The sequence below is a fragment of the Perca fluviatilis genome, chromosome 1 (assembly GCF_010015445.1).
Source record: "Perca fluviatilis chromosome 1, GENO_Pfluv_1.0, whole genome shotgun sequence".
Classification (NCBI taxonomy): Eukaryota; Metazoa; Chordata; class Actinopteri; order Perciformes; family Percidae; genus Perca; species Perca fluviatilis.
In genome coordinates, this window is record NC_053112.1 from 20,326,774 (window position 1) to 20,352,401 (window position 25,628).

Genomic DNA, 25,628 nt, shown 5'->3' on the forward strand with positions numbered 1-25,628 from the left:
AGTCTCACGCACGCACGCGCGCACGCACGCGCACACACACACACACACACACACACACACACACACACAAACACACACACACACACACACACACACACACACACACACACACACACACACACACACACACACACACACACACACACCATTCTAAAGCTCAGTCTTGAATAAAATAAATTATGACTGTATTCTTGCTTCTATCAAGATCAAATAACCACCACTTCCCCTGGTCCCACTAACCTCTACAAACGTCTCCCAGTCAAACTTTTCTTTCTTCTTTTTTCTATTATCTTCAATTTAACTTCACTGGCAGTGTTGACTTCCTATTTGATATCTTTTTTAATGTTGTGGGGGACACGGGAAAGGCGTAGCCATCTGACAAGCCCTCTGCATGTGTCTCCTTGGTGGAGCTCTCATCTTCTGACGTCGACACTATTATCACCGACAGCGTGTCTAAGTCATTCCTTTCCGCAGGCTGAAGGCTGAAGAAATTCTCATGTAGCGAGCGCCACCCGCTAAAGGTGACATGCTGTTTAAATCAAATACAATTTGCATTTGTTGGACTTGGAGACACCACACGTTGAGTGCTCTTATATGGTAGACTGGTGAGTCACACGTTTTCTTTTTTTTTCTTTAGAGAAAGTTGCAAGCGCAAGCCACCCTGGGTAACTTTCTATAAAAGTCATACAAAACCACACTGTAACAGTTACTTGCCACAGTGAAACAGTTCCACAGCAATAGCCTTGGAATTATAGCCTATACCAAGGTCTGCATCCGTTCAGTTACATTTACCCCAGATTGTTTACAATACTCCAAAGTCAAAATCAATAGGGCCTGCCAAGACAGGAACAGCCTAATGTTCCATTAGAACTCTCTGCTATTCAATTACAGCTCCAGAGTTGGAGAAGTTTCAGCTAGCTCAGGTCCCCAGAGGAGAAGCACAGAGAAAGTATGAGGCAGACAGAGGGAGTAATAAATCTAAAACTGACAAACAGCAAAAATAAAGTGATGGCATCCTCCCACCTTAACCCTCCCCCCACATCTTCAGTCTTCCTTGATGCTGCAGTACGGGCTATGGATGAGAGAGTTCTTCAATTATTGCTGCTTTTAACTTTTTCATTATGTCTCCTACGTTCATTATTGCTTTTCAATCTCATGCTCTGTTCCAGTATTTTTTTTCCTTTATCGTTCACTTCCTAAGACATGCCATTTACATGCGTACATTTACACTATCTTTTATTTCTCTCAGGAAGTAAAGCCCCTATCCAGGCAGTCTACTGCACATAACTAGGTCTGTCTCCAAGGAGCCAGTATCATTACAGGGGTGAGAGAAAAAAACAGCACCAAACAACAAAGAAATAAGTCGTTAGAGAGAGAGAGAGAGAGAGAGAGAGAGAGAAAGAGAGAGAGAGAGAGAAAGAAATGCCATAGACAGGAGGTAAAAGAAGAAAAGGCCTAATAAAAGGGAAAAGAGCCACATAAAAGAAAAGTCAAATCAAAAAGATAGGGAGCGACAGCAAGAGAACAGAATAAATGAAGTTTTCTTTGTGCCCCCTGTGGTGGTGATAGGTCGTCATGGGGTCCCTATGGGGACAATTATGGGGCCTAGTGGCAAGAGTCAGTGTTTGTGTGTGTGTATGTGTGTATCACTAAAGACAGGCCTTTGTGGGAATAGAGCAGCGAGGGTGAGAAACAGAGGGAACATTGCATCCATAGTGTGCTTTTTAAAATCCACCAACACAGCTTAAAATACCCTCCAAAACCTGCTGCTCTGAAGATAATCCCACAGCCTCTGGCTTACAATGGAATCATCTCATCTCATGTACATACCGAACATATAAATCCCCCATATATACAGACTGTAAGACATAGAAGAAGAAGAAGAAGAAGAAGAAGAAGAAGAAGAAGAAGAAGAAGAAGAAGAAGAAGAACCCCTCAAAACTCATGTACAGCAACCTTGCAGAGCTCTGGTAATATCCAAACTCAGTTATACCATGCCTGCCCACTAGTTGGCAGTGAATTAGCCTCCTCTTTGGATCCCTTGACATTATCATCAACCACCTACTGTATCCGCACAGCTCATTAGCAGGTTTGCCAGGTAGTTTATGTTGCCTTGCTGCCTTGTTTGGCCCCTAAATGACACAATCATGTTTATGTTCAATTGACAAAGCCTTCTGGCGGGTGTAGTAATTATCACAGGGGCAAAGGAGGAAGTTAGGTGATGTTGTTTTACAGTGACAAAGTCCACGTAGGGATGAGGTCAGGGTGGATGAATGGGTCAACAAATGATCAGACTTTAATACTGCTACTCGTTTTCAACTGTCAGTCAATGATGTTTTTTGCAAAGCATGACAACGATCAACTTCTAACCTTGACAATCAAGTAAACAAAGTAGTAATTTTAACTGAAAAATAAAATTAAACAAATTACAAGCTGTTCCTGCTTACCTGCTACTGTACCATTTACCAACTTGAAACCTGTTATTACTGCAGTGCCTGTAGCTTATCCTGCTAATTGTCTGGTTATCTGATATAGACTTGCCTGTCTATAGATCAACCGGCCTGTAAGCTTAATCAGTAAAGCACATTTTACCCAGTCTGTGTTGTCTGCAGCTGTTAATACCCACCACATTTGTTTCAATATGATACGGCCACAATGGGTATCCTGGATTTTCCATAGTGACTGTGACTGATCTGTCCCATGCTGCACAAATTGTCAGAATGTATGAAGTGTACTGTGTATATATCCTCCAAGTGCAGGCTTGTGATGTTTCTCCCAGGGATGAGAGAGGTTTTGGCTGACCCAGTGCTGACTTCGCTAGTGCCGCTAATGCCTGCCGATTACTTTGCTGGGCTTCCCAACTGCCTTCCTGTTCGTGCCTGTTGCCTGGTAGTACTTCCTTTATGGTACCTTTGTTCAATGTTCAAGCTACTCCTGCCTGCTTCCTCTTTTGTGTTTGCTTGATGCATGTCTAAAAACATGTCTCTTCCTATATTCTGCTTGCTGACTGATTTTGTTTGTTAGTCCTGTTTGTTAATCTGACTCAGACCTGCCGCCTGATTGTGACACTACAAACAGTGCTTGGCAAACATGATCAAATTAATATATTGTACTGGTCCCTTTTTTTTGCTTTGTATGTATAGGTGAACTGGGATGGTGTGGTGATTATGAGTATGCTTTGGTTGTTAAACAAACAATTGTAGACTCTCTATATGGAAAGGTATTCATCTACCATGCTGACAGAAGAATTAAGAGAAATTGTTTCTTATGATTATGACCGCAAGCACACACACACACACACACACACACACACACACACACACACACACACACACACACACACACACACAATCTCGCAGGTATGATGCATGAAAAAAATCTGAGCACAATTACAGAATCTGCTTCAAAAACAAATCCCAACATGTTTGTGGCAAGGTTTGTTCTTGCCAAAATTACAAGCAATGTTGATTGACCTCACACTCACACTACACGGTATATATTTACCTGCAAGGCATTTAATACTAAGCAAAACAAAACAAGACCAAAATTAAAATATATGACCTTTCCAGCAGATATGGAAATTAAGGCCACCATATAAAATGTGAAACATAATACTGACCCAAAGTTCGAAGCACACCTTGGGGTGTTAAACCTTCCTTTAGCCCCGCAGTTAGTTTTTCTCTTTCTCTGTTCCTCATCCCACTTGTTTTCCTTTGTTTCTCTTTTCGCTCTCCTCATCATGTATTCACACCTTTTCTCTTTCCTCTGACCCTTTACCTCCTCTCCAGTTATCTTACTGTCTCCTGCACCGTATCTTTTTCCCTCCCACCCAGTCAATCTAATTTCTCAGTGTGTCGTTATTGTTAGTGTGTGGTTTATGTGCATAGTTCTGTATTTAGCTCTCTCTGGGAGTAAACAATGTTCCATTTCCTCTCCCACAATACACTCCTGGGGGATGGCCCTGATTGTACAAAATGTGATTGTGTATGTGATGTTTTTTAATAAGACATAATACAGTTGCGTAGGAGGGATGTCATCTTCTCCTCCGTTCTTATACATCTCTTTATATCCTAAAATGTATTTTCTTACAAATTTAATTTCAGAGAGCTTAAATCTTTTTTCGTCCTTATTTTGATGATTTTTAAAGTGCACTCATACTTTTGCTATTGGGCACACAAAACCATCACCCAAGGGTCCTGGTCCTGACAGTGAAAGGTAAACCTATCTAGCCTAAGAAGTTAAAAATCCATTTGTTACGGGAAAGAACAACAAATTTCGAGCTAGCAAGCCACAAACTGAAAATGGTAAGTTTAAAAGAAAAATTGGATCGTGCAATAAGGCAGACCTACTTGGTTGTTTCGGTGAATGATTGTGATCGCGATACACTGGTAGGAGCAAATGCCGTTTAACCATGTATCCAGTTAATTTAAATAGCTCATGTTACTGTATTGTGTGAACAGTTAACTTTATATATATTTTACGTGGCGTTTTTCTTTTGCGGGGTGCAAATGTTCCACCAAAACAAGTTCCTTCCCGAGACTTTTTTGCAACCACATCAGCAATTACAAAGATGATTAAAACAGACTCATCCCATTAGCCAAAGCTAGTTTAAAAAATCCATGCTGAATTTGGAGAGTTCAATTTTTGTTTTGACACCTTTAGTGAAGGGTCATGGTGTGAATGCAATAATGGACTCTGAGGTGTCCAGCTAAAACAAGTAATGAATGCAGAGTTACAACAGGAGAGATGTTAGAGGCTGCATATAGATGTTAGGTCCCATAGACAAGCTCAGGGAAGCGGCTGTGTGCTTCTCTTTAACAGAGGAGGTGCGGTTAACCATTACAAACCAGTTAGTCCTCATCCTTAGAGTCTTTTCTCTTGTAAAACCAAAAAATACTGTTTGGAAAGACTTCTTGTGTGAAGCATACATTTCACCTTTGTGTTAAGGCACTGACACATCAAGCCGATAATCGTCCGTTGGACAGTCTGGCGAGGTCAGTGACTCGAGTCTGTTCGGTGTGTTCCGTGCCGTCGTCCGTCCAAGAGGCATTCATTTTGGCTGATTTGACATGTATAATCAGCGGGGTGGGCACTGCCGGCAGTCGGACTCAAATGACTCATCTGATTGGTAGAGTGCTAACCCGGAAACGGGGAGCAGAATGAGCATGACTAAAGTCTCTCAAAATCTGCCGAAAATCTTTTAAACTGACCTTTGTTGATCTGAAATGAAGACAGATTCAGCAACTGCATGGCCTATTTCTCGCTTAAAATGTTTTCAGAAACACGTTTCGGTGAACTATTTTAGTAAAATATGAAATCGTATTCTGAACAAGCCGCCATGACAGTCTGTCTTTTTTGTTTTTGCTTTTAAGGCCTTAAATGGTCTGGCCGCGGAGTATTTGTCTGAAATTTTAACTTTGCGGGAGCACAACCGGTCATTGCGTTCTTCAAATCAGCGAGTTTTAGAAGTGCCTAGGTCAAGGTATAAACGTTGGGGTGATCAGGCTTTTGCAGTTGCTGCCCCGAAACTCTGGAACAAGTTACCCCCTGATATTCGCACAGATGTAGCTCTTTTTAGACATATTACGTCTCGTCGCTTTGGTGTGTTCCGAGGCACTTTTTTTGACCAACTCGGGTAGACTGAACAGTCCAACTGCCTTTTCTGCCGAGGGTCGGCCGTCTGGTCTGTGTGTCTGGGCCTTTACTTGTCCAAGTAAGTTTTCTAGAATTTACATTTGCATTTGTAACTTTAGTCAAGGCAGAATGTAAGGAGTATATAGTACCTGATAAGGGTGCTTCACCTATACAGCCATCCAGGACCATGAGGCATCATACGATGGCCCTGTATCAGGGTTGCAACAGTAAGTTTGTTATTGACTCTGTGCTCTCTTTGTGCCTATGATAACCTTAGCTGTGCTTACTATATAGGTAGGTGGAGTGTAAATCTATATAGTGATTCAAATACAATTATTTGTGTTGTCCAGTAGGTAGCAAATTGTGTTAGGTGCAATTTTTGTATTTTAGTGAATTGATTACACTCCCTGATTTCCCTTTTCACAACCCTTATTTTCCTGCCCTTATCTTTTTCTTCCCCCATCTTCCTCTCCATGGTTCAGTCTTTTGTATCCCCATCTTTCTACAGTGTATCTCTTCACAAAGCAAGTAGTACACAGTTGAGTCCTCAGGGAGTTTAGTGGATACTTCTGAATCAGCATGCTCCCACCCCAATTCAACCACACTTCACAGTAAAATTGCAGTGACTGTCAGTATCATAGTAAGAGCATGCCTGCTGTTTCGAAAATGTGAGGGCGACCTGCTGTTTGCTTTCATGTAAGAAGATAAGCTTGGCTTCATACACACACTCGAATACACGCAAACATGCACATACACAAAACGTCAATATCTGCTCAAATGTTTTGAAAGTAAAATATCAATAGGTACTTAGGCCCTGTTTACACGTACATGGTTATTTAGAAAAATTGAGACATCTCCCTTCGTTTGTGCCCTTCGTTTACACGCAAACGGAGAATTCGCCTCTGAAAACGAGTCTTTCTAAACAATGCAGCCAGATTGGAGATTTTTGAAATCTTTGTTTGCACGTTTGCATGTAAACTGAGAGAAATTTAGGTTTAGGTCACAGTATGCGCCAGAACTCGCACCTACGCCAAAAGTGTGACCTATGTTTACATTTTCATTTGGCTATGGTGATCATGGATGCATTCAGAGTAGCAGTCGCATTTATGATGGTGCAAACCCCTTTCGTCTGTTTGCATTTGCAAATAAAGCTCCTCCATTATGTCGAGGAGCAGAGACAAATGAGTGCTCGGAGGTCAGCAATTTTGCAACAACTTCTCCTCCCTCCAACACAAAGAGCCAGTCCGCGTCGCCGCCAGCATCGCAGTTTTTGGGTCCGACCTGGGCGAACTGCTGTCTAGTGGGAGAACTTCGAAAATTAAGTGGTTGTCCTGGAGGAATGGCGTTAAAATTTTAGGATGTCGTGGTCATCGCTGCTGTCACTCTCCGAATTGCTGCGTCCCTACATCGAGGCTGAGATGACCGTCATGCGGTCCCCTTTCGGTGTCATAAAAAAAGTTGCCTGCACCTTGTATTACCTGTCCGACGAGGCTAGACTGCGTAAGACGTCTAGCCTTCGGTCTTTCTCGATCGACCGTGTCAATAATAGTAAGGGAAGTGTATGAGGCAATAGCTGTCAACTTAGGTCCTATGTACATACAACTGCCCACATCCGAAGATTCTGTGGAGCAACTAGTGCCTCCCTCAATTCATAGGTGCTGTGGATGGCACACATATGGAAATAAAGCAGCCATCTGTGAATTCCACAGATTATGTCAATAGGTTCAGTTTGAGGCTACCTGTGACTATAAATATTCTTTCATTGATGTGGTAGTAAATGTCCTGGGAGCGTTCACGACACCCGCAAATTCCACTCAACAGCCATCTGAGAGATGGAAACATCCCACCATGTCCCAAGCAAATAGTTGAGGATGAAGAGGCCATACCAGTGTACTTACTTGGAGATCCTGCATACCCTCTGCTCCCATACCTAATGAAAGAGTATGCGAATGGGGGGACAAATGCTCAGGAGCAGTACTTCGGACTGTTTTTGTGCCGTGCACGGATGGTTATCGAGTGAGCGTTTGGGAGGCTGAAAGGCCGGTTTGGAGCCCTGAGAAGAGCAATGGACATTAACCATAATGACCTTCCCTTCATCGTATATGCATGCTTCGTCCTGCATAATTACTGCGAGGCTGCTATGGACACTGTGGATGACACCAGGGTTACAGAGGCTATTCAATATGACCGGGACAACCAACCTGATAAGCCTGTCAGAGAGGAAATGTCAACTGAAGGGAAGAGGGTCAGGAGAGTCCTGACACAGTTTCTTGACCCATAAAGGGACCTCAAGTGTGTGTGTGTGTTAAACTAGTTTAACAAACATGTTGAAGTAGCCTACCCCTGTATAAATGTATACATTTTAGTACAGGCTAATGTTTGTGTTTAAGCATTATTCTTTACATTTTTGTTCTTCGTATTTGATACTCAACAGTTTTGTGGGCCAGGTTTACTGTAACAAGTGGTCAGTGGTTTTATAGTTGCCCCAGCATACTTCACTGTGTGAGTCTTACACAATTACAGAAACAAGTCTTAATGCTTTTCAACCAGTTTAGTTCTGATCAGACACAAACATTGTTTGTCATTGGGGCATTAAAGAGAACAAACACTGTACAAATAAAATACCTCTGTACTGCTTACTGCTTATAACTTAGAAGTATAACAATACATTTCCAAGAGGCTTCAAGAGCTAACATTACAATAAACAAATGGTATAGCTGTTCAAAAATAGGGCATACAGTATTCAAATGAACTCACTTCAAAGAGCTTGGAATTCAACTGACCTCAATGGTATAAAAAACATTAACTTTAAAGTAACTTTAAAGTGCTCATATTATGCTTTTTGACTTTTCCCCTTTCCTTAATTGTGTTATATATCTTTTTTGTGCATGGTATAGGTTTACAAAGTAAAAACGCCCAAAGTCTACCCCAAAGGCACTTCCCATCTCCAACAAAAAACACTGTTCACAAACTGCTCCAAACTGATCTATTGTAGTCCAGCCTTTACTTCCGTGACAAATGTGCGTCACTTTGTAACACATGTTATAATGCTCGCCTAGCTGCTAGCATGGCACTCCCTCATGCTCTGCAACTGACTAGCTAGCAGTACTTAATGCGCATGTGTGACTCCCAACAAAGATGGTACAGAAGTGAGATGCCTCACTCTGTAGCTAAAACAGAGAGCTCAACACACAGGGTGAAAAGAGGAGTTGCAGCAATGTGCAGTACAACAAATATATGGTGCTTTCTGAAAATTAAACCACAAAAAACCTATTCTGGTATAACCTCTAAATACTAGTATGAACTTGAAAATGAGCATAATATGAGCACTTTAACACCATACAACCAAAAAGTACAATTTCTGTAAACTCTTATTGCAGCTGCCAAGACATCAGACAAGCCTTTATACTTGGCTTTAAAAGTGCAATTTCTGTCAACTGTCATTGCAACGGCTGAAACATTAGATAAGCTGTTATACTTGCCTTTTTACATTCAAAAAGTAGCCATAGCCTGCAGAAGCAACAGAGTCAAATTTTGACTAATCTTTCTTGAAAAGTGTTTGGGTGTATGAGAACTGCCCTACGCTCTCAACAGGTGTGAAGGACAAATCTGCAGTGTTAATGGTAATTGGCATTACACTGTGTGTGTGTGTGTGTGTGTGTGTGTTCTATTGCCTGAGGAGTTTTGTGGGAATACCATGACGTATTGGATTTGGCAGATATGAGTGTTGTGATGGCATATGGGAGTGTTGTGATGGCATATGGCCTTGCTGGGGTAGTGTTGTGGGGTAGTGTGGTGGTGGTGATGGTGGCGCCTGTGCTGGTTATGATGTATGGAGTGTTTCCCGCAGGAAAGAAAATCCATCAACAATTGAGGTTGTAAGCCTATCCAGTGTATTGGAAACTTTAGAAAAGTTGTCAGCAGCTCTTTTTTCTGAGGCCTTAATGACGTTAAGGATATATCTTTTGATACGCTGGTCTTCTTCAACAGCATGTTGTTGCTGAGCCTCTGCTGAAAGCCGTTTATTCAGACACTCCTGGCGGTGTCCTATTAGTTTGGCCTTTGCAAAGTAGATAAGAACAAAATTAATTACAACAGCATAATTTGCAGTAAAAAAATCCATTGTTACAAACATTACTCTTCTATTCTATTCCAGTGTCAGCCATTGACATAAGAGTGGCAGCTCTCAGTAGTAGGAGCTCAGTAATAGGACTAGGAGCTGTAGAATTTCTCTAGAATGTTTCATGTGGTGCCATGGCAATGTTTGAGTTCCAAATTCTAGCTTTCAGTGACATTTCCCTCTGCCTAGGGGCAAGCCAAGATAGGCTACAAGATAGTCTCTCTCTCACTCTCAGTCTCTCTCTCTCTCTCTCACTCTCTCTCTCTCTCTCTCTGTCACACATACATTTCAATAATGCGTACTAGGTTTGCTACCTAGGTTGGTAGGTTTGCATAATCAACCATGTTCTAACAACAAAACATCAACAAACAATGAACCCTTACAACAAATTAATGTAGGAATAAGTGTAGGCCACAATGACACAAACTTATCACACCACATCGCACACACATCCGTCTGATGAGGTCAGACATACAGGTAACTAGGCGTACGTATTCAGAATACAAATTATGAGTAACTGTATTCCATTAAAGTTACAATTTAAACAGCTGGTATTTAGAATACAGTTACATTGTTGAAATCAATCGATTACATGATGATACTTCTCTGTTTCACAAGTTTATTCACTCTGAATAAATTAAGGCAACTCCATGCATTTCCCAGAAGCCCCAATATGAAATCGAAAACATTTGCTATTTGCGTGATCAGTCACAATGGAGTCGGAACCGGTACGACAGAGCCAGGGCAGGAATGTGTTTCTATCTTGGAAATTCAAACAGCATTTAACATTAAAGAAAGAACAGGGAGAACAAAATATAACTGTGCAGTGCAACCTCTGTTTGCCAGCAACCAACCTCCTTTCAGCGTCCAAATTACTCCACCTCCAACCTGAAGAACAGAGCCGGCCCGACCCATAAGTGAACTAAGCGGCTGCTTAGGGCCCCGTGGCTACCAGAGGGCCCCCAAGAGCGCTTGAAATGTCCCACAATAGAGCTCATAACAGAGCCGGTCTATTTAAAGATAGTGTTGCTGCTAATAGTTCTCACATTAGTCTTTAAATGCGTATTTGTACATTATGAGTGCTTAAACTAATATTTACAATACACAAGTTGGTTTAGTGCCAAGTGCAGTGGCAACATGTTACAATGTGGAGAGTCCCCGAACCAAATCCTGCTTAGGGCCCCCAAAGGTCTAGGGCCGGCCCTGCTGAAGAAGCATCTTAAAGTAAGTTATTTTTTTAATTAGTCAAGGGTAGTCATCTGCTGTAGTTTTACTGGTCACCTTGCTATTTTAACATTGACGTGCGACTTCACATTCTCCTACGTGATGATTTACTAGCTCCAGAGCCGTTGAAAGACTGGCTAGCCCCGTTTGACATGCTAGCTAACGTTAGCTAAAATTAGCTTGTGGTAGCAAGACTGCGGTTAGATTTTTATGCAGTTCTGGACTACAAATACAAAAATCTATCTGCTTGTTTAGGTACACATTCAGCCAGTTGGAATAGAAGAACACACCATAATAGGCCTGTTTAGTAAGCTGTATGTGATGGCCGCATTCCTACACTATATAAAATGCAAATCAATGTGGAAGTAATCCAAGTATTCAGAATACGTTACTCAGATTGAGAAACGTAACGGAATACGTTACAAATTACATTTGTGGGCATGTATTCTGTAACGGAATACGTTTTGAAAGTATCCTTCCCAACACTGACTACTAAGACAATTGTATACATATGTTTAGAAGATCTCTCCTCTTCTTCACTCATGGTACTGGTGGTGCCACGCTGCCATCATCAGGATGTCCTTCAATGTCTACTTCGACGCTGGCATCAATGACGTCCAATGTTGACGAGCCTTGAAGCGAGGCTTGGGACGAGGGCTGCAGGTCATTAGTTTCGACACCGGTGGGCAAAGTAGTGGTGGCCAGCGAACCACACTATACCTGCTTGCACATTTCAAAATACAGGATGACTACTTTTCCATGCCTAGACCTACGGCCTGTGTCCACAGCACCTCTGTATTTTACCCGAACTGCCTTAAGCTTGGTTGTGAGGACAGCGCGGGTAAAGTCCTCCTTTTGATGAGGAAAATCATCGGTAGATACGTTGGGGTAGTGCTCTAAAAAGAGGGTCAGTAAGTCGTCATATTTACTTTTGGCACGCCTCCCAGTCGATGTTCTCCTGTTATTTTGTTGTTTTGTAATCTAAAGTTACATTTAACAGGAGCTCTACCTCCTGGTCAGGCCACACGAATGATGATCATGGTGCCATCTTTGTTCAAAAGAGGAAGAGGAAGTACGTGTAAACGAACACTTTTCTGAAAACTGACAGGTGTGCACAATGTTATTTTTGAAACCGGAAAGGTTGAAATGTCTGTTTATGAAAATAGCTGCCCACGTGTAAATGTAGCCTTAGACAGGCGCATGCAATCCTCACACACATATTATCACACACATATTATCAAACAAATGGTTGACAATCACACACTTGCCGAACACACACATGCAGTCTACAAAGACAGACAGACACACACAAGCAAGCTGTTATCACACAGTGTAAAGGCAAGCTGTTATCACAGTGTGAAGGTTCAAAGCAACACCAAAGCACTTTTCCTCTTCGGTCCCCCTACAGGTTGGAAGCGGAATTGTCCATTACAGTTTCTTATGTCTCATTCGAACTACAGATTTGCTGACCGATCTGGCAAACTTGCATCAGTTATAGCCGACAGAGGGCCGCAAAGTGAATGCAGAAGTGCCGTTCACCCTATTACAAGTTGATGAACCACTGAAACAATTTTGGAAAAATTATTTTAAGGTACAAAATAATCGTTGGTGTTGCTTTAAGGAAACAAAAATCGATGAAAAAAAGTCTGTAAAAAAAGTGTCTTTAAGTACCTTGAAAAGCTATATGAATACAATTTATTATTATTATTGTTACTATAGTATATAAAATAATATAAAACAGTGTGTTGCGTGTTCAAGTATTACTGTACCTATAATTTAGACCCATACATATTGTTCTCGGTTAAGTGGCACTTGGTACATGAAAATACCATTAAAGTCAAATTTGAGGTAGTCTTGCATGCCAGACCTATCTCCACAGCGCTGTGGAGTAAGGTCTGGCTACACCACACATACATTCTGGGATAGAAGAAAGAAAATGCTCTTAGTTGTTTGCATTTCTTTAAACCAATCACAATCATCTTGGGTGGCGCCCGTGGCTCAAGCAATGTCAGGCAATTATCCTGGAAATGTACTTCCGTTGATCCAGACTATCTTTAAGGTGACTTCAATTTCTCTGACACCATCGATATGAAAATATCTTTTGTCAAGTGATTGATGAACTGATTAGAAGACAAAAAGAATGATTTCCATGACATTTTTTCCACTATCACTGTTTCACTAATTTATTAGTTTAGTTTTTTTGCACAGAGGGTATCATGTACTGTACACATTGTAAAACCCTTTGAGAATAATTTGTGATTTTTTTGACAATATTATATTCAAATGCACAGTGAGCTAGTGTGTAAAATTTGCAGTATGCACAGAATCTATAAGTGCATCACATATGAATATGACAAGTCTAAAATCATGGCATGTTTGGGAGCTTGAATCATAGAGACTTTCAAATGGATTTCATTTACCGCCCCTGTTATTTTCATCTGAATTGTGAGGCTGTTAACATGAATTTGACTCATACATCTTCGATGTAAAGCAAATGTGGCAAAAGCAAGCCATACAGTGGGTGTAAATAATGAAGTAGCAACAGCTGAAGTAGTGGAACACCTGATTTATGCTGCACTTGAAAAAAAGGAGCAGCATCTACAGTATTTCTCCTTTATTGAAGTGCTCTTGATGGTATCAGGGTTATCATGCCTTGCATTTTCAACAATATTGATGCAAATACTGCTGAAAACCTTTGTGACATCTTTGACTTTTTCATAGATCTGCACTAGCCAGTAAAGCAGAAATATCAATTGTAAGCAACATTTTAGAGATCGAAGCAGAGTTCATCACAATACTATTTCACTAAACAAGCGTTTGCCGATCATCCTTTTGTCTCCTCTTACAACCCTCTTCCTTCTCTTCCTTAATTACTTTTTCTCCTCATCGGCCTTCACTCGTTCTACAACAGCGCTCGTCTTACTTCATTCCATCTCCTCACTGTTCATCATCTCTCTCTACTCGCATCCTCAATTCTCTAATATCTTTTATCTCCAGTCATCCTTCCTTTCTTTCTCATTGTTTGTTTTTATCTTCAAAACCCTACTGTCCTTTTATATCAGTATTTTCTCCCATCCTGCCACGCTCAACCTCCTGGTGTTACCCCTATTTCTTTTTGTGGCTTCCTGTATTTATCTGACTATTGCCATATACCATATAGGATGCATTATTATATGTGTATTATATATTAGACAGTGTTTCTGACAGTAAACTATTTACCATATTATGTCATATCTAACTGACTTTAATTGAGAGACTATATTACCTTTTCCAAACCCACTCAAAGCCAAAAACATTGTTGTCAAGCTCATAACAGCAGTATGCGATGTTTTGTTTTGTAAAAGCGGTGGTTAATGCTTTTGTGAAATTATCTGCTGTGAAAACCACACACAACAGTGCAAATGGTGTTTCAGATTCAAAGTTCCAATAAGTGTTATTGTCATTATATTGAGGAGTCAGACACCACTATTACGAAATTTCCGTGGCAGTTCCTTGAGGCATAAAAACATAAATTTACAAAAATGTACAAAAACAGAGGAATCACATGCTAAAGTACTATTAGGTAACCTGTCCCAACAGACAGGAGGGATCAGAAGAATAACTATTACTGTAGCATTATTGTGCTTACTATTCATACGTATGAACACACACGTGCACACGATTGAGCACACAAACACACAGGGCCACAAGGATTGTCCTATATAGAGTGACATAGTGTCCGTGTTGCCTCAGCTGACGGGATCGATGATGATTATGTGTGTGATGAATGGAGACATGGAAGAGCGCTGGATCATATGCAACACTACAATGTGTCACATACATGACAAATAGACCTTGACTACTGGGGGCAACATCTGATTTCTGTTCATTATAGAGGTTGGAACATATAGGGACGTATACACACACACATACATCCTCCCGGTTTAACAGACGAAATATGCATTATTCTGTACAACATATTTAGTCAAAACACATACACGTGAAAAGACAAACTCTCAGCGAATAGTCAAACAATGCTTGGGTTTTATGTTCTATAATGCAGCATGGCTTTCTTTTTGAGCTAAAGAGGAACACACAACCACACACGCACAGACGCACGCAGGCAGGCATGCACACACACAAACACACACACACACAATTATCTTACCCTACGAGACTGGATCTCTTTGACGTATAGAGGCAATAAGAATTCGGACACTCCCTCCAATCTGACACCTTCCTTCGTCACCCGCAGATTCCCCATTCCATCCTATAAAGACGGAGATACATACAGAGAGAGACAGAGAGATACTCAGTGGTTATTCAGAAAATAAATAACAAGTTGAGTGGAAAAAAAAAAAAATTATTTGCCCACATATACAAAGTAGTTTCCTCATCCCCACAGAGTCAGAGAATCCAATGATTTGCTGTTTTTAGAGCGTTTTCTATTAATTTATAATTATAAATGATACAACAATCTATTATCTAAAGAGTATCATTATATTATGTCGGAATAAACAGATAATGCAGACCGATGGACGGTTTAACCCCGTCCATCGAATAAAACCGCACATAACCTTAAGCTTATACCGTGGGTCAGCGTGTGTGTTGATGGCAGTTGAAACAAACTTTGTTAACATTTTGAAAGAATGTGGTTGGAGTCTGTGGCTGGGTTGGCTCAGTGGGTAGATCAGGCGCACATGTACTGGGAGCCTTATACCTTGACGCAGAGGTCCAGGGCTTGAGTCTGACCTGTGACGATTTCCTCCATGTCTTTTCACCTAGCTGTCCTATCAATTAAATTTATTTCTCCCTCATTGTGATCTGACAAAATGTGGCTGGAGGCCAACAGTCCTTTACCGAGCTGTATCTCACAGCTCCGTATCATTTCACGGTGACTTAAGACTACAAATTGTCTGTGCTACCTGGAAATGAAGCCGCTTAAAATGACCAGAATGAAGACACAAAGTTGTCAAACGTTAACACATCAGACTATTTACCCATTAAAAGTGGCTTAACTTCAGATTTGGAAACAATGTTAATGCTGTCCATACCACTGACATCTTACATGTTGTCTTGTTTCATCTGCTTTATCTTTGCAAATTTCCCTTGACTAAACATCACCGTGAATGTCAGAATGTAAGACATTCCAACTATTTAATGTCTTAGGTTTTACTCAATTTAAGACACGCTTTTAAGGATCTCCAGATACCCAGGAGTACTTATTAAAATAAGTCATTGATGAGCAGTGTAATATTGATGAGAGATGGGAATATCATGTATTCACACAGGTCTGCTTCATCCATTCAGATCCTGTTTTACAGAGAACATTCTTAACAGTATACTAGGATTATATTTTTTATGTAAGCATGTGATTATAATATGTTTATTCCACATCAATGAGCATCATACAATAACCATTACATCAACAACAAAAAACACAGAAAGAATGCGCAACAGGACAGGAAATGCTAAGTTACACTTGATGTACATGTTGCACTTCGTTTGTTAGCATTCAACTACAATGTATCCCAGGAGCCCCAGCCATTGGCACACTGCCAATGCCTGAAGAGAGCCATGGTGGGGGCAACCTCTAGCTCACCCAGTAAGAGTGTTCACCCCATGTTGTGAGTGTGAGTCCTGCAGCGGTGCAACGTTCAAATCTGATCTGCTGCCCTTTGCTGGGCGTCATCCCCCATCTCTGTCTTCCTTTTGTGTCTATCCACTTTGAAAATAAAAGGAAAAGCCCCAAAATATATTCTTAAAAAACAAAAAAAGGAGACCTGTGGTTTTCTTTGTCAAAACGACAGGGTGCTGAAATTTCATATAATCATTTAGCTTACAATGCAGACAGAAAACCCCAGGAACACATTTTAGCTTGACAGAAAGACAGATGAAAGAAACCCCTGCTGAGTTATAAAAGTGAGTGGAACAGAGGTTAGCTAGCACAAGGGGGGTGATTGACTCTCAATAGGGAAAGTTAAACAATTTAAAATAAAAGTCCTACTTACATCAGAATCATCTGAAGCTTTGAAGGTTAACTTTTGAAGAGTACATTTGCCTTTATTATTTTTATACTTTGTTTTTTTTCACTTTGCAATGATTCTGAATTATAAACAAGTAACATGTATTCATAGAAATACAATCCAATTTATTTCCTTATTCATTAACAGCACAAGTAACCACAATGATAAGGTCTGATGGCGAGAACTGACATTGTAATAAAACAATTAAATACAAATGATTATGAGATAAATGCAGTGCTGCATATACAAATGTTCTGCTCCACTGCTTTGACAAGGACTGTAGATCCTTTTCACAATTTCATTAAAACAAAACAAGAAATGTATCAGTATAAGACTATGAGCTCTGTAAACACATTTAGGTTGTGTGCTTCACGTCACAGCGCCATTTCTGGTCAGCTGACCGGCTCGCTGTGATAAAAATGGCTTTGTGCCGGTTTGTGATTTTACAGATTCCACACAAGTGAGTGCTTGAAAAGATTGTTGGATCAGACTTACACGGTAAGATTAAATTATTTTCAAACAGCCATGCAGGGTATTAGGATAGTAGGGGCTTTTACAGAGCAAAGAGGCATCTACTGTACCATGTCAAATCTGTGCTTAGAAGAGTGACAGTGGAGGCGGCATTGCAATGCAACAGCTGTTTTGGTCATGTGCTTGGTTAGAGCTCTGAGGGGCTTCTGAGTATAGTATACTGGTTCCATGGAAACACATTTCTGTTGATCAAGCAGATTTTTCAGCAGAAGTTAAAGGTAGACACTGACGTAATTTCCTTGTTTGTAATATTAGTTACAGCTGGATGAGTTGGATGATTGAACCATGACAGTTGGTCAGGAAGTTTTATATTTTGTTTTACAAAAGGAGTGCTTTAAAATAGGTTACAAAATTGTAAACAAAGTGCGTATGATTTCTGAAGGAAAACATTAGAATATAAATGTAATTATGAAAACTCTGTCACTGCCACATTTTTTATTTTCTCCTTCTATTATTGAGACAAGCATGATAAGTGTGCCCTGGTTATTCTGAAAAAACTGTCCTTAGGGCAAACATTTTCAGGCTCACGAAGTTGTTGAGATACAGTTATATTAGGGGTTAAAACCTCAAACAAACTATGTGTATGGAACCAATTCAGCTTTCAACCGGAGTAACTTTCCCACAAAATGTGTCGCTCAATGACAACAAATTAGTCTTGCTTCCCTGGTTCCCTGTTTTATGTCACGTTTACAAATATTGATGAAACTGTCCGTGAAGACAGGAATTCTGTTGGGTGTGCTGCAGTCGATTATCATTAATTGTTAGGTGCAGGAAACCAACAAAGCCTTTCAAATTAGAAATCTACTTCAGAGAGAGAGAGAGAGATATTGAGGGAGAGACATTGAGACAATGAGGAGAGCAGAGGAGGAGATGGAAGAGTAGGAAAAGAAGTACAGGTGGGGAAACCAAAACTTAAAGAGGAGCAAATCACAACTCTCACACCAACAATAACAAGTGGGGCCCTATTTTAAAGGAGAATTCCAGTCGTTTTCAACACATAGCTGTGTTGTTTGTTGTCACATAGTGCTGTCAGTAGCAAGAAAAAACGAAAATAATCTGCGTTAAGAGGCTAAAAGCACGTTTAAAACCTGCCCTGTCGCCTGGGTGCGAAAGCTAGCAGTGGCATAACTCGGTGTAGGCAACACTGATTATTTTCGTTTTTCTCGCTACTGACAGCCCTACGTGACAACAAACAGATGTGTGTTGAAATCGACCAGAATTCTCCTTTAAAATAGGGCCCTCTAACTCTATAGTCTAAGACGAGAATTGAAGGTACTACAGTACTACTTTAATGGAAAATAATGCTTCTTATTTGTGTGAAATCTAAACAAAAGTTAGAGTTAGAATCTCTTCTGTTATGGTTTCCCCACATTTGATTAGCATTGATCCAATTTATACAAATCTGTAATCAAACAAACCTCATCCTATCAGAGGCATGCAACCTCGACAATATGCTATGTGATTTTTATCAAAAGACCAATCCTTACCTCATACAGTAGGTCAATACATAATCCACTCACGCACACAGACTTACAAATGGGAGCATAGCAAAGTGATAAGAGTGTGTCAGATCAATAAGTTAAACCAGCCAGAGGTTTTCAGTGTTGTTAGATCTATAGTCATTATGCTGAATATACAGTGGAGCATGGAGCTTACTCAATAAGCCATAACACAACAGGCCAGGGGAATGACAAACTTGCTCACTCCCTGTAATACACACACATACATAAAAAACTCTGCATACAGACACACACAAACACTAGTATCGAAACACAGATATAATTGTGGAACATGCACACACAGACAGAGGGAGAACGGAGGGAGCATACATACAGAATTAGCTCAGTTTGAACAAATTTACACACACTACATTCAGTGCAATGCCTCTCTAATCCTCCCTCGCTCAGTCACACTCTGTCTCTCAATTCCAAAAACATGAAGACGACGATGTTAATAAATCAGGTGGTTTTATTCCACCTCACTGCTTCATTGTCCAACACTGAAGCCACCTTCTGATTGAACATGACAGCTCTCCCTCTTTCTCTGTATCTCATACACTGCATGCCACGTTTCATTTTCAATCCAGTATGCATCATTGGCATCAATGGTACAAGGGAATAATATTGCCAAAGCCTAGAATACAATGGGAATTCATCAACAAAAAGAAGACAATAAGCAGATCTCTCCATTCATTGCTTACAGTTGCTCTCTCTCTCTCTCTCTCTCTCTCTCTCTTCTTGAATTTGTCAAGGGTTTTCTTTGTCCTACTACTCTCCATCTCTCTCTCTCTATCTTTTTCAATGTCAAATTAGTTTTGGAAAACGGATATAAAGGTTGTAATATACTTTTTCGCAGGGTTGGCTTCTTCTTGAATTAAAAACACTCTGGTAATCACGTGGAAAGGCATTCATAATCAAGCAAGAGTTGGTGAAAGAACCTTTTGATTATTCATAAATAAAAGTTACAAACTGACTTCAATCCATTTCAGCCACCGGGACTTCAGGGTAAGTAAAGAATAAAATAAATAAAGCAGGATTTGGAAGTGTATTTCATTTTAATATGTTCTAACTGCAGATGTGGTAACTGTAGTTATATATAGCTAAGGTAAGAATCCAACTGGCACTTGGAATAAGACTTGACCAAGACACAGATGCACCTATAGTTTTTGGGTGGGTCAAATCTGCCTCAATGTTAGAAATAAATAGCTAAACTGTAGCAAAGAATTCCTAAAAGTTGTTCTATATACATTCATATTTATAGTAACAGGCCCATGTTCACTTTAGATTTGCAGTCTTTTTAATAACATTTTTCATTTATTTTCTGTGAAAGCACTTCAACAATGTTTTTACTTTTTTCTTTGCTTCTTGAGATCTTACAAATATAGATTTTCATTCTTTAATTTTACCCCCCTATCTCTATCCAGGCGTTCCCAGTTCAATGTCAGCAGATGTTTTAACTTAATAATCTTACCAACTATCTTACCTCATTGTATTGGTAAACTTCTGCAACTTAGCGAGCTTGTGGCCAGTTGTGCCTTCATCAGGCTACTTGGTTTGTCTTATTGTCTTTTGGCGACTGCTTGTGGTTGGTAATTTTTGGTTATATATTGTGTTGTGAATATTATTGCAACAATGTCTCATGCTATATTTGTGGATATATACAGTCCATTGTACTAAACAGCTGTTGTATTTTAACATTTTTACATTAATACTGTTGATAATCAAATTTCAAAATGGCCCTGAAACAAAAGACATATCAAATTATTCGTTGCTCCCACCCTGTATATTCAAATATTCACAGATAATTACAGTTATAAGCGTTATTAATATTTCAGCATGCATTACATTGACTCTAGTTCCTTGTTTGAGGTGTTAGGGGTTACAACCATCAGTCATGATCCTCCATTAACTTTAATTTAGAAATGTTCACTGCCACCGCCACAAAGTTACAGAAAGCACTTCCACTTTTAGACCTCGGCAAACCGGCAGGTCTTAACACTGTTAGAAGATTGTGACTTTCCTGCGCAGAAGCTCGAGTGAAGATAATTACCTCTTCTGAAGAGTCCATCATGTTTTTTTAATCCCCTGTGTACTCCTTGGCTACTAGCAACTGCATGGAGGAGGGGTGGTGCGCGATCACGTAAGGTTTGTATCATGTGGACACGCCGACAGTTTTGTTGTCATTACATTGAATTCCTCATGGGGGCGACATAAACTACACACTAGCTTTAATTGCAGCACTATACGAGGAAGGAGGCTACTTTAGTATAGATTAATGACCATTATAGGACGAACGGAGAACATTTCTCTTTGTTTAATGTCATTAAAAGTAAAGTTAGGTTTTGCTGTCCGCTTCCCGACTCAATTAAACAGAGAAAGAGAGTGGTCTGCGCGAGACAGCGCCACAGTAAACTGCACGCTGCAGATGCGTGTGTCTCGGCCGAGAGAGAGAGGGAGAGAGAGAGAGAGAGGGCATGGATGTGTTAAGAGAACGAGAGAGGGAGAGTGGCGCTACTCTCCAACTATCTAACGCTGGGTTTTACAGGCAGATTTTTTCTTCCACTATCGCTCTGCACAAGTAAACTCGGAGTCAACTTTGGAGAATGGGCGGGGGATTTTCTATGCTAATTTCAAGGCTGCTGCTCTGCACATGTGTACTGATATCACGAGACACTTCTGACCTCAACGAGACATCTCGTCATGTTTAATCTCACGATATCTCATCACACTAGTAGCTAGTGAACTCTATTAAGCTGAGTGTGATTCTTCATTAAAACTACCTCAGTATTGTACATGACCACTCTCTTTCTTTCCAGCCACAATACTGTACAATACAGGAAGACCACACACACACACACACACACACATGCACACGCACGCGCGCGCTCGCGCGCGCGCGCGCACACACACACACACACACACACAATTCCTTTTTTCCTGTGCCTTTACTCTTTCGCCAACAAATAAAAATAGTCAACATAATAGCTGGCAAATCATAGTCAGTTTGGCAACAATAACAACAACTAATCAGAGACAAACAATATTCTGCTTGGCTTTGTCTATGTTTGTGCTTCTTCTCTGCCAATTGAAATGGGCTTCAAGGCTGTAAAATCTACAAGAGTTTGCCAAAGAGAAATCAACAACTCCCAGCACAATGATAATGACACACGTAATTGTTTCATCATCACACAATCAACTGTACTCCCCTGCTTCCTTCATTTTCTTCCCTTACATAACAGCATAAATGTGTGGGTTTACATAGAGAAATCCTTAGGTAAGTGTAAGATTTACATTCTGTGTCTGTGGCACTGATTATTTGTGTGTGAACTGTATGGCACAGTCATGCACCCACTCAATGCATTGGACCAACAACTTTTTGCCTTTTCTGTAAGTCCAGCATGATACATTGCTGCAATGGTTAAATAATCAATAATACAAATCATATTAATACATCCATGTCAAGTCCTCATTAAGTAAAAAAACTAATTTTGTTTTTAGTGGTGTATCACAAGGTGGATTAATTCAGACTTTTTTCACTTTGTGATGTGCATACACTCAGTCAAAACTATGTTTAAACTGAGCGTGCATTAAAACTGCAATACAATTTACAGTCTTTTTACTTAACATTGATATACTCATACATCTCACTTGTGCTAACTACAAGATTGGTTTACACACATATACAATTTCTTTGTAAAAAATAAAGGAGTGCCTTTCTGCTGCACTTGATGTGGGCACACACATAAATGCACTCAAGAAAAAAACAAAACTGTAATGCATACGTACACACTCACACAATGTGTACAGTGCAGTGTGAGCACCCACTCACATATGTGTAGACACCTAGAGAGACCTGTTGTGGAAACTGCAGACAGCTGTAGAACAAACTAATTGACTGGAAAGAAATTCCATATGGGCTAAATTATAGACCATACTTCTTTTTCTCCATAGGTAGTCATCCCCCCTGATTTCATTCTACATCGCTCGGCCACATCGCTCGGCCCCAGCATATAAGGGAGGTTCTCAGAATCAATAAACTCTCAAATACAAAGGACGTCAGGGAATTAAGTTTGAGCACACTAATACTACTTATTTTAGAGAAAGAGAGGGGGAACAGTGAAAGGCAGAAAAAATTATTAAATACTACCACTACCACCACATACTCACACTTTCTTGACATTAGCTGTGGTTTGGAATAATAAAATGTATTTTTATAAAAAAAAAAAAAATAAAAAAAAAAAAAAAAAAATAAAAAATTTTTTTTTTTTTTTTTAAATTTTTTTTTTTTTTTATACTTTTTTTTTTTTTTCCCCAAAATATTTTTTTTTAATAATATATATATATATATATTGTGTAAAAGTATGTTTCCATAAACAACTTCTGGAAAACCATGGTTAAAAAACAAGTAAGATGAGGAATTTATAATACTATTAATTACAAAATGATTTAAAGAGTATGACCAGGAATTGACCTGCTCTGCAAACTGCAGTACGATGAGTAAAAAACTATCTATACCATGCCCACTGTAAATGTAATGTATCTCAATCACATTTAGACTGTGTCCAGACCTAGACACATCTTAATGCCAGCTATAAAAAGGGCCATGAGCGTGTGAGAGTTTTGTATGTGCAAGGTCAACGGATTTTGTTAGTAGGTAGACGTCCTCTTTCATGCAGAAGTTGTAGGGATAATAATGGCGAGGTTAACTGGCAAACTGTCCCATTAGGTGAAAGCATACCATATGCAAGGTTATACACACATAATACAACACAGTCAAATACAAAGTACCAATCACAACACACACACACACACACACACACACACACACACACACACACACACACACACACACACACGATAAACCCATGTGTCCCTGTTGTGATGGATAGGCTAGGAAAGTATTTTGCAGGCATTTCTAATATTCAGGACTGTTGTAATTTTTCATGCAACCTTTTATGTCAGCCAGCAGATCCGAGTGAAGAGAGAGTGAGAGAGAGAGAGAGAGAGAGAGGGACAGAGAGAGAGAGAGAGGAAGATCAGTGTCACCTTTGCCTAGGGAAAACAGGTGAGGGAATGGCTGAAGGCATGAACAAATTAGGAAACTCAGAAAGTGCTTTGGTCGTCCTTTGCCTGTTTGACCATTTGGAGACCTTACATGGTACATGATACATGTTCTATTTTTAAATGTTTGCTGTATCTCTGGAGTTTGCTGTAGAATGGGGAGTGACTTGAATTAGGTCTTTCTGAAAATTTCAATCTACTACTGCAAGTCCCCAAAATCCATTTTAAAGGCAACCACCTTATTGGAATTATTGACTTTTTCACAGGAGGCAGTTTGCTCAGTAAGTCAAGCTACTTTAAGATCTCCCTCAGGGCTGTATGCCAACAGCCAGTGCATGTACAGTATGGCATCCTTTTCTTTATCTTTCTCCTCTGCCTCTTCCACTACACTTTTTATCTTTCTTCCTTGCTCTTTCCTCAAATTTCACAACTTCCTCAATCTTCTGATGTTCTGGCGTAGCACTGGCACTGCCAGATTTGGATTAAGGGATGGATTCCAACTTTGTTAACCATGTTTAAAATTGAAGCAAGTGTGGCATGCTGTGGCATGCCATGTAGCCAAAGTCATTTCCTGTACTAAGAGTTTAAGGTAGGTTTAAAAAAAAAAAAAAAGTCTGAGCTGAAATTTAAGTAAAGCTGTAATACCTTAAAATCTCAGGCATTTATTATCAGAGACATGGTTTTATTTGTAGTTTCCCCTGTTTTGAAATACATTGCTCTTCTGCTCCCTTAATGTATGTTGTGTTAATTCACTGTTGCTGCCATTAACTGTTAATGGAAAGTCAGCACTTCCTTCATCTGTTTCACATTAAAACACTTCCAGCAGTTCAGGGAGTAGAATTTCCTTCACTTCCATGTAAGGCCTTTTTTTGTGTCACATTAACAGGAAGTTTTCAGTTATATTAACTGTAGCTTAAAAGTGAATGGGATCAACATTCCTGTTATAGAGAGAAACTTAGCATTGATTGATTTAATGCTGGGCAATTGCATTTATATTTAGCATGCATTTTTTCTTCCTCCCTTTGTTCCTTTGACCATATGTGTGTTCATGCATGCCTTAACCCTAATTGTGTTTCAAAGTGTAACATATTTGATGTAGGTGTGTTTATTGGTTAGACCAGCAGTTTTATATTGATTAGACCACCAGTGAGATACTAATGGCTCAATACAAGGAGGTAGTGGCCAAAAGCAGCAATGACAGGGGCAATATCAATGCCAGAAAGTCGAAAGAAAAAATAATAAGATGACACAATTTGCAATAAACAAGACAAGTCACAAATATGGCCTACAACAGTGTACAGATTTGCTGTAGTCTACTTATTTAACAATTAATATTCAAATAAGGTAGACATCTCATCAAGATGACTGATAAGTGCTGAGGGAAGAACTTGACCCATTGAGTGGGAACATGACAGGACTATCATATTCTAGCTTTGAATATAGTTTGAATAGCCTGTAAAGACACTTGATTCATCAGTTGATTAGAATCACCAAAAACAATTATTCAACTGTGAATGCCCGTTTTTAGTCCTTCAGCTAAATAATTATATGAAT

The 25,628-nt window shown here is 39.8% G+C and overlaps 1 protein-coding gene across 2 annotated transcripts in view; it reads right to left on the bottom strand.

Annotated features, from left to right (window-relative positions):
* The window catches only part of LOC120565775 (zeta-sarcoglycan), a 408,082-nt gene that overhangs the window by 113,057 nt on the left and 269,397 nt on the right, over nt 1-25,628 (bottom strand). For both annotated transcript variants that reach the window (XM_039811797.1, XM_039811802.1), the window contains exon 3: nt 15,126-15,227. In XM_039811797.1, coding sequence (XP_039667731.1) covers nt 15,126-15,227 — 102 coding nt within the window. The remainder of the gene's footprint in view (nt 1-15,125; nt 15,228-25,628) is intronic.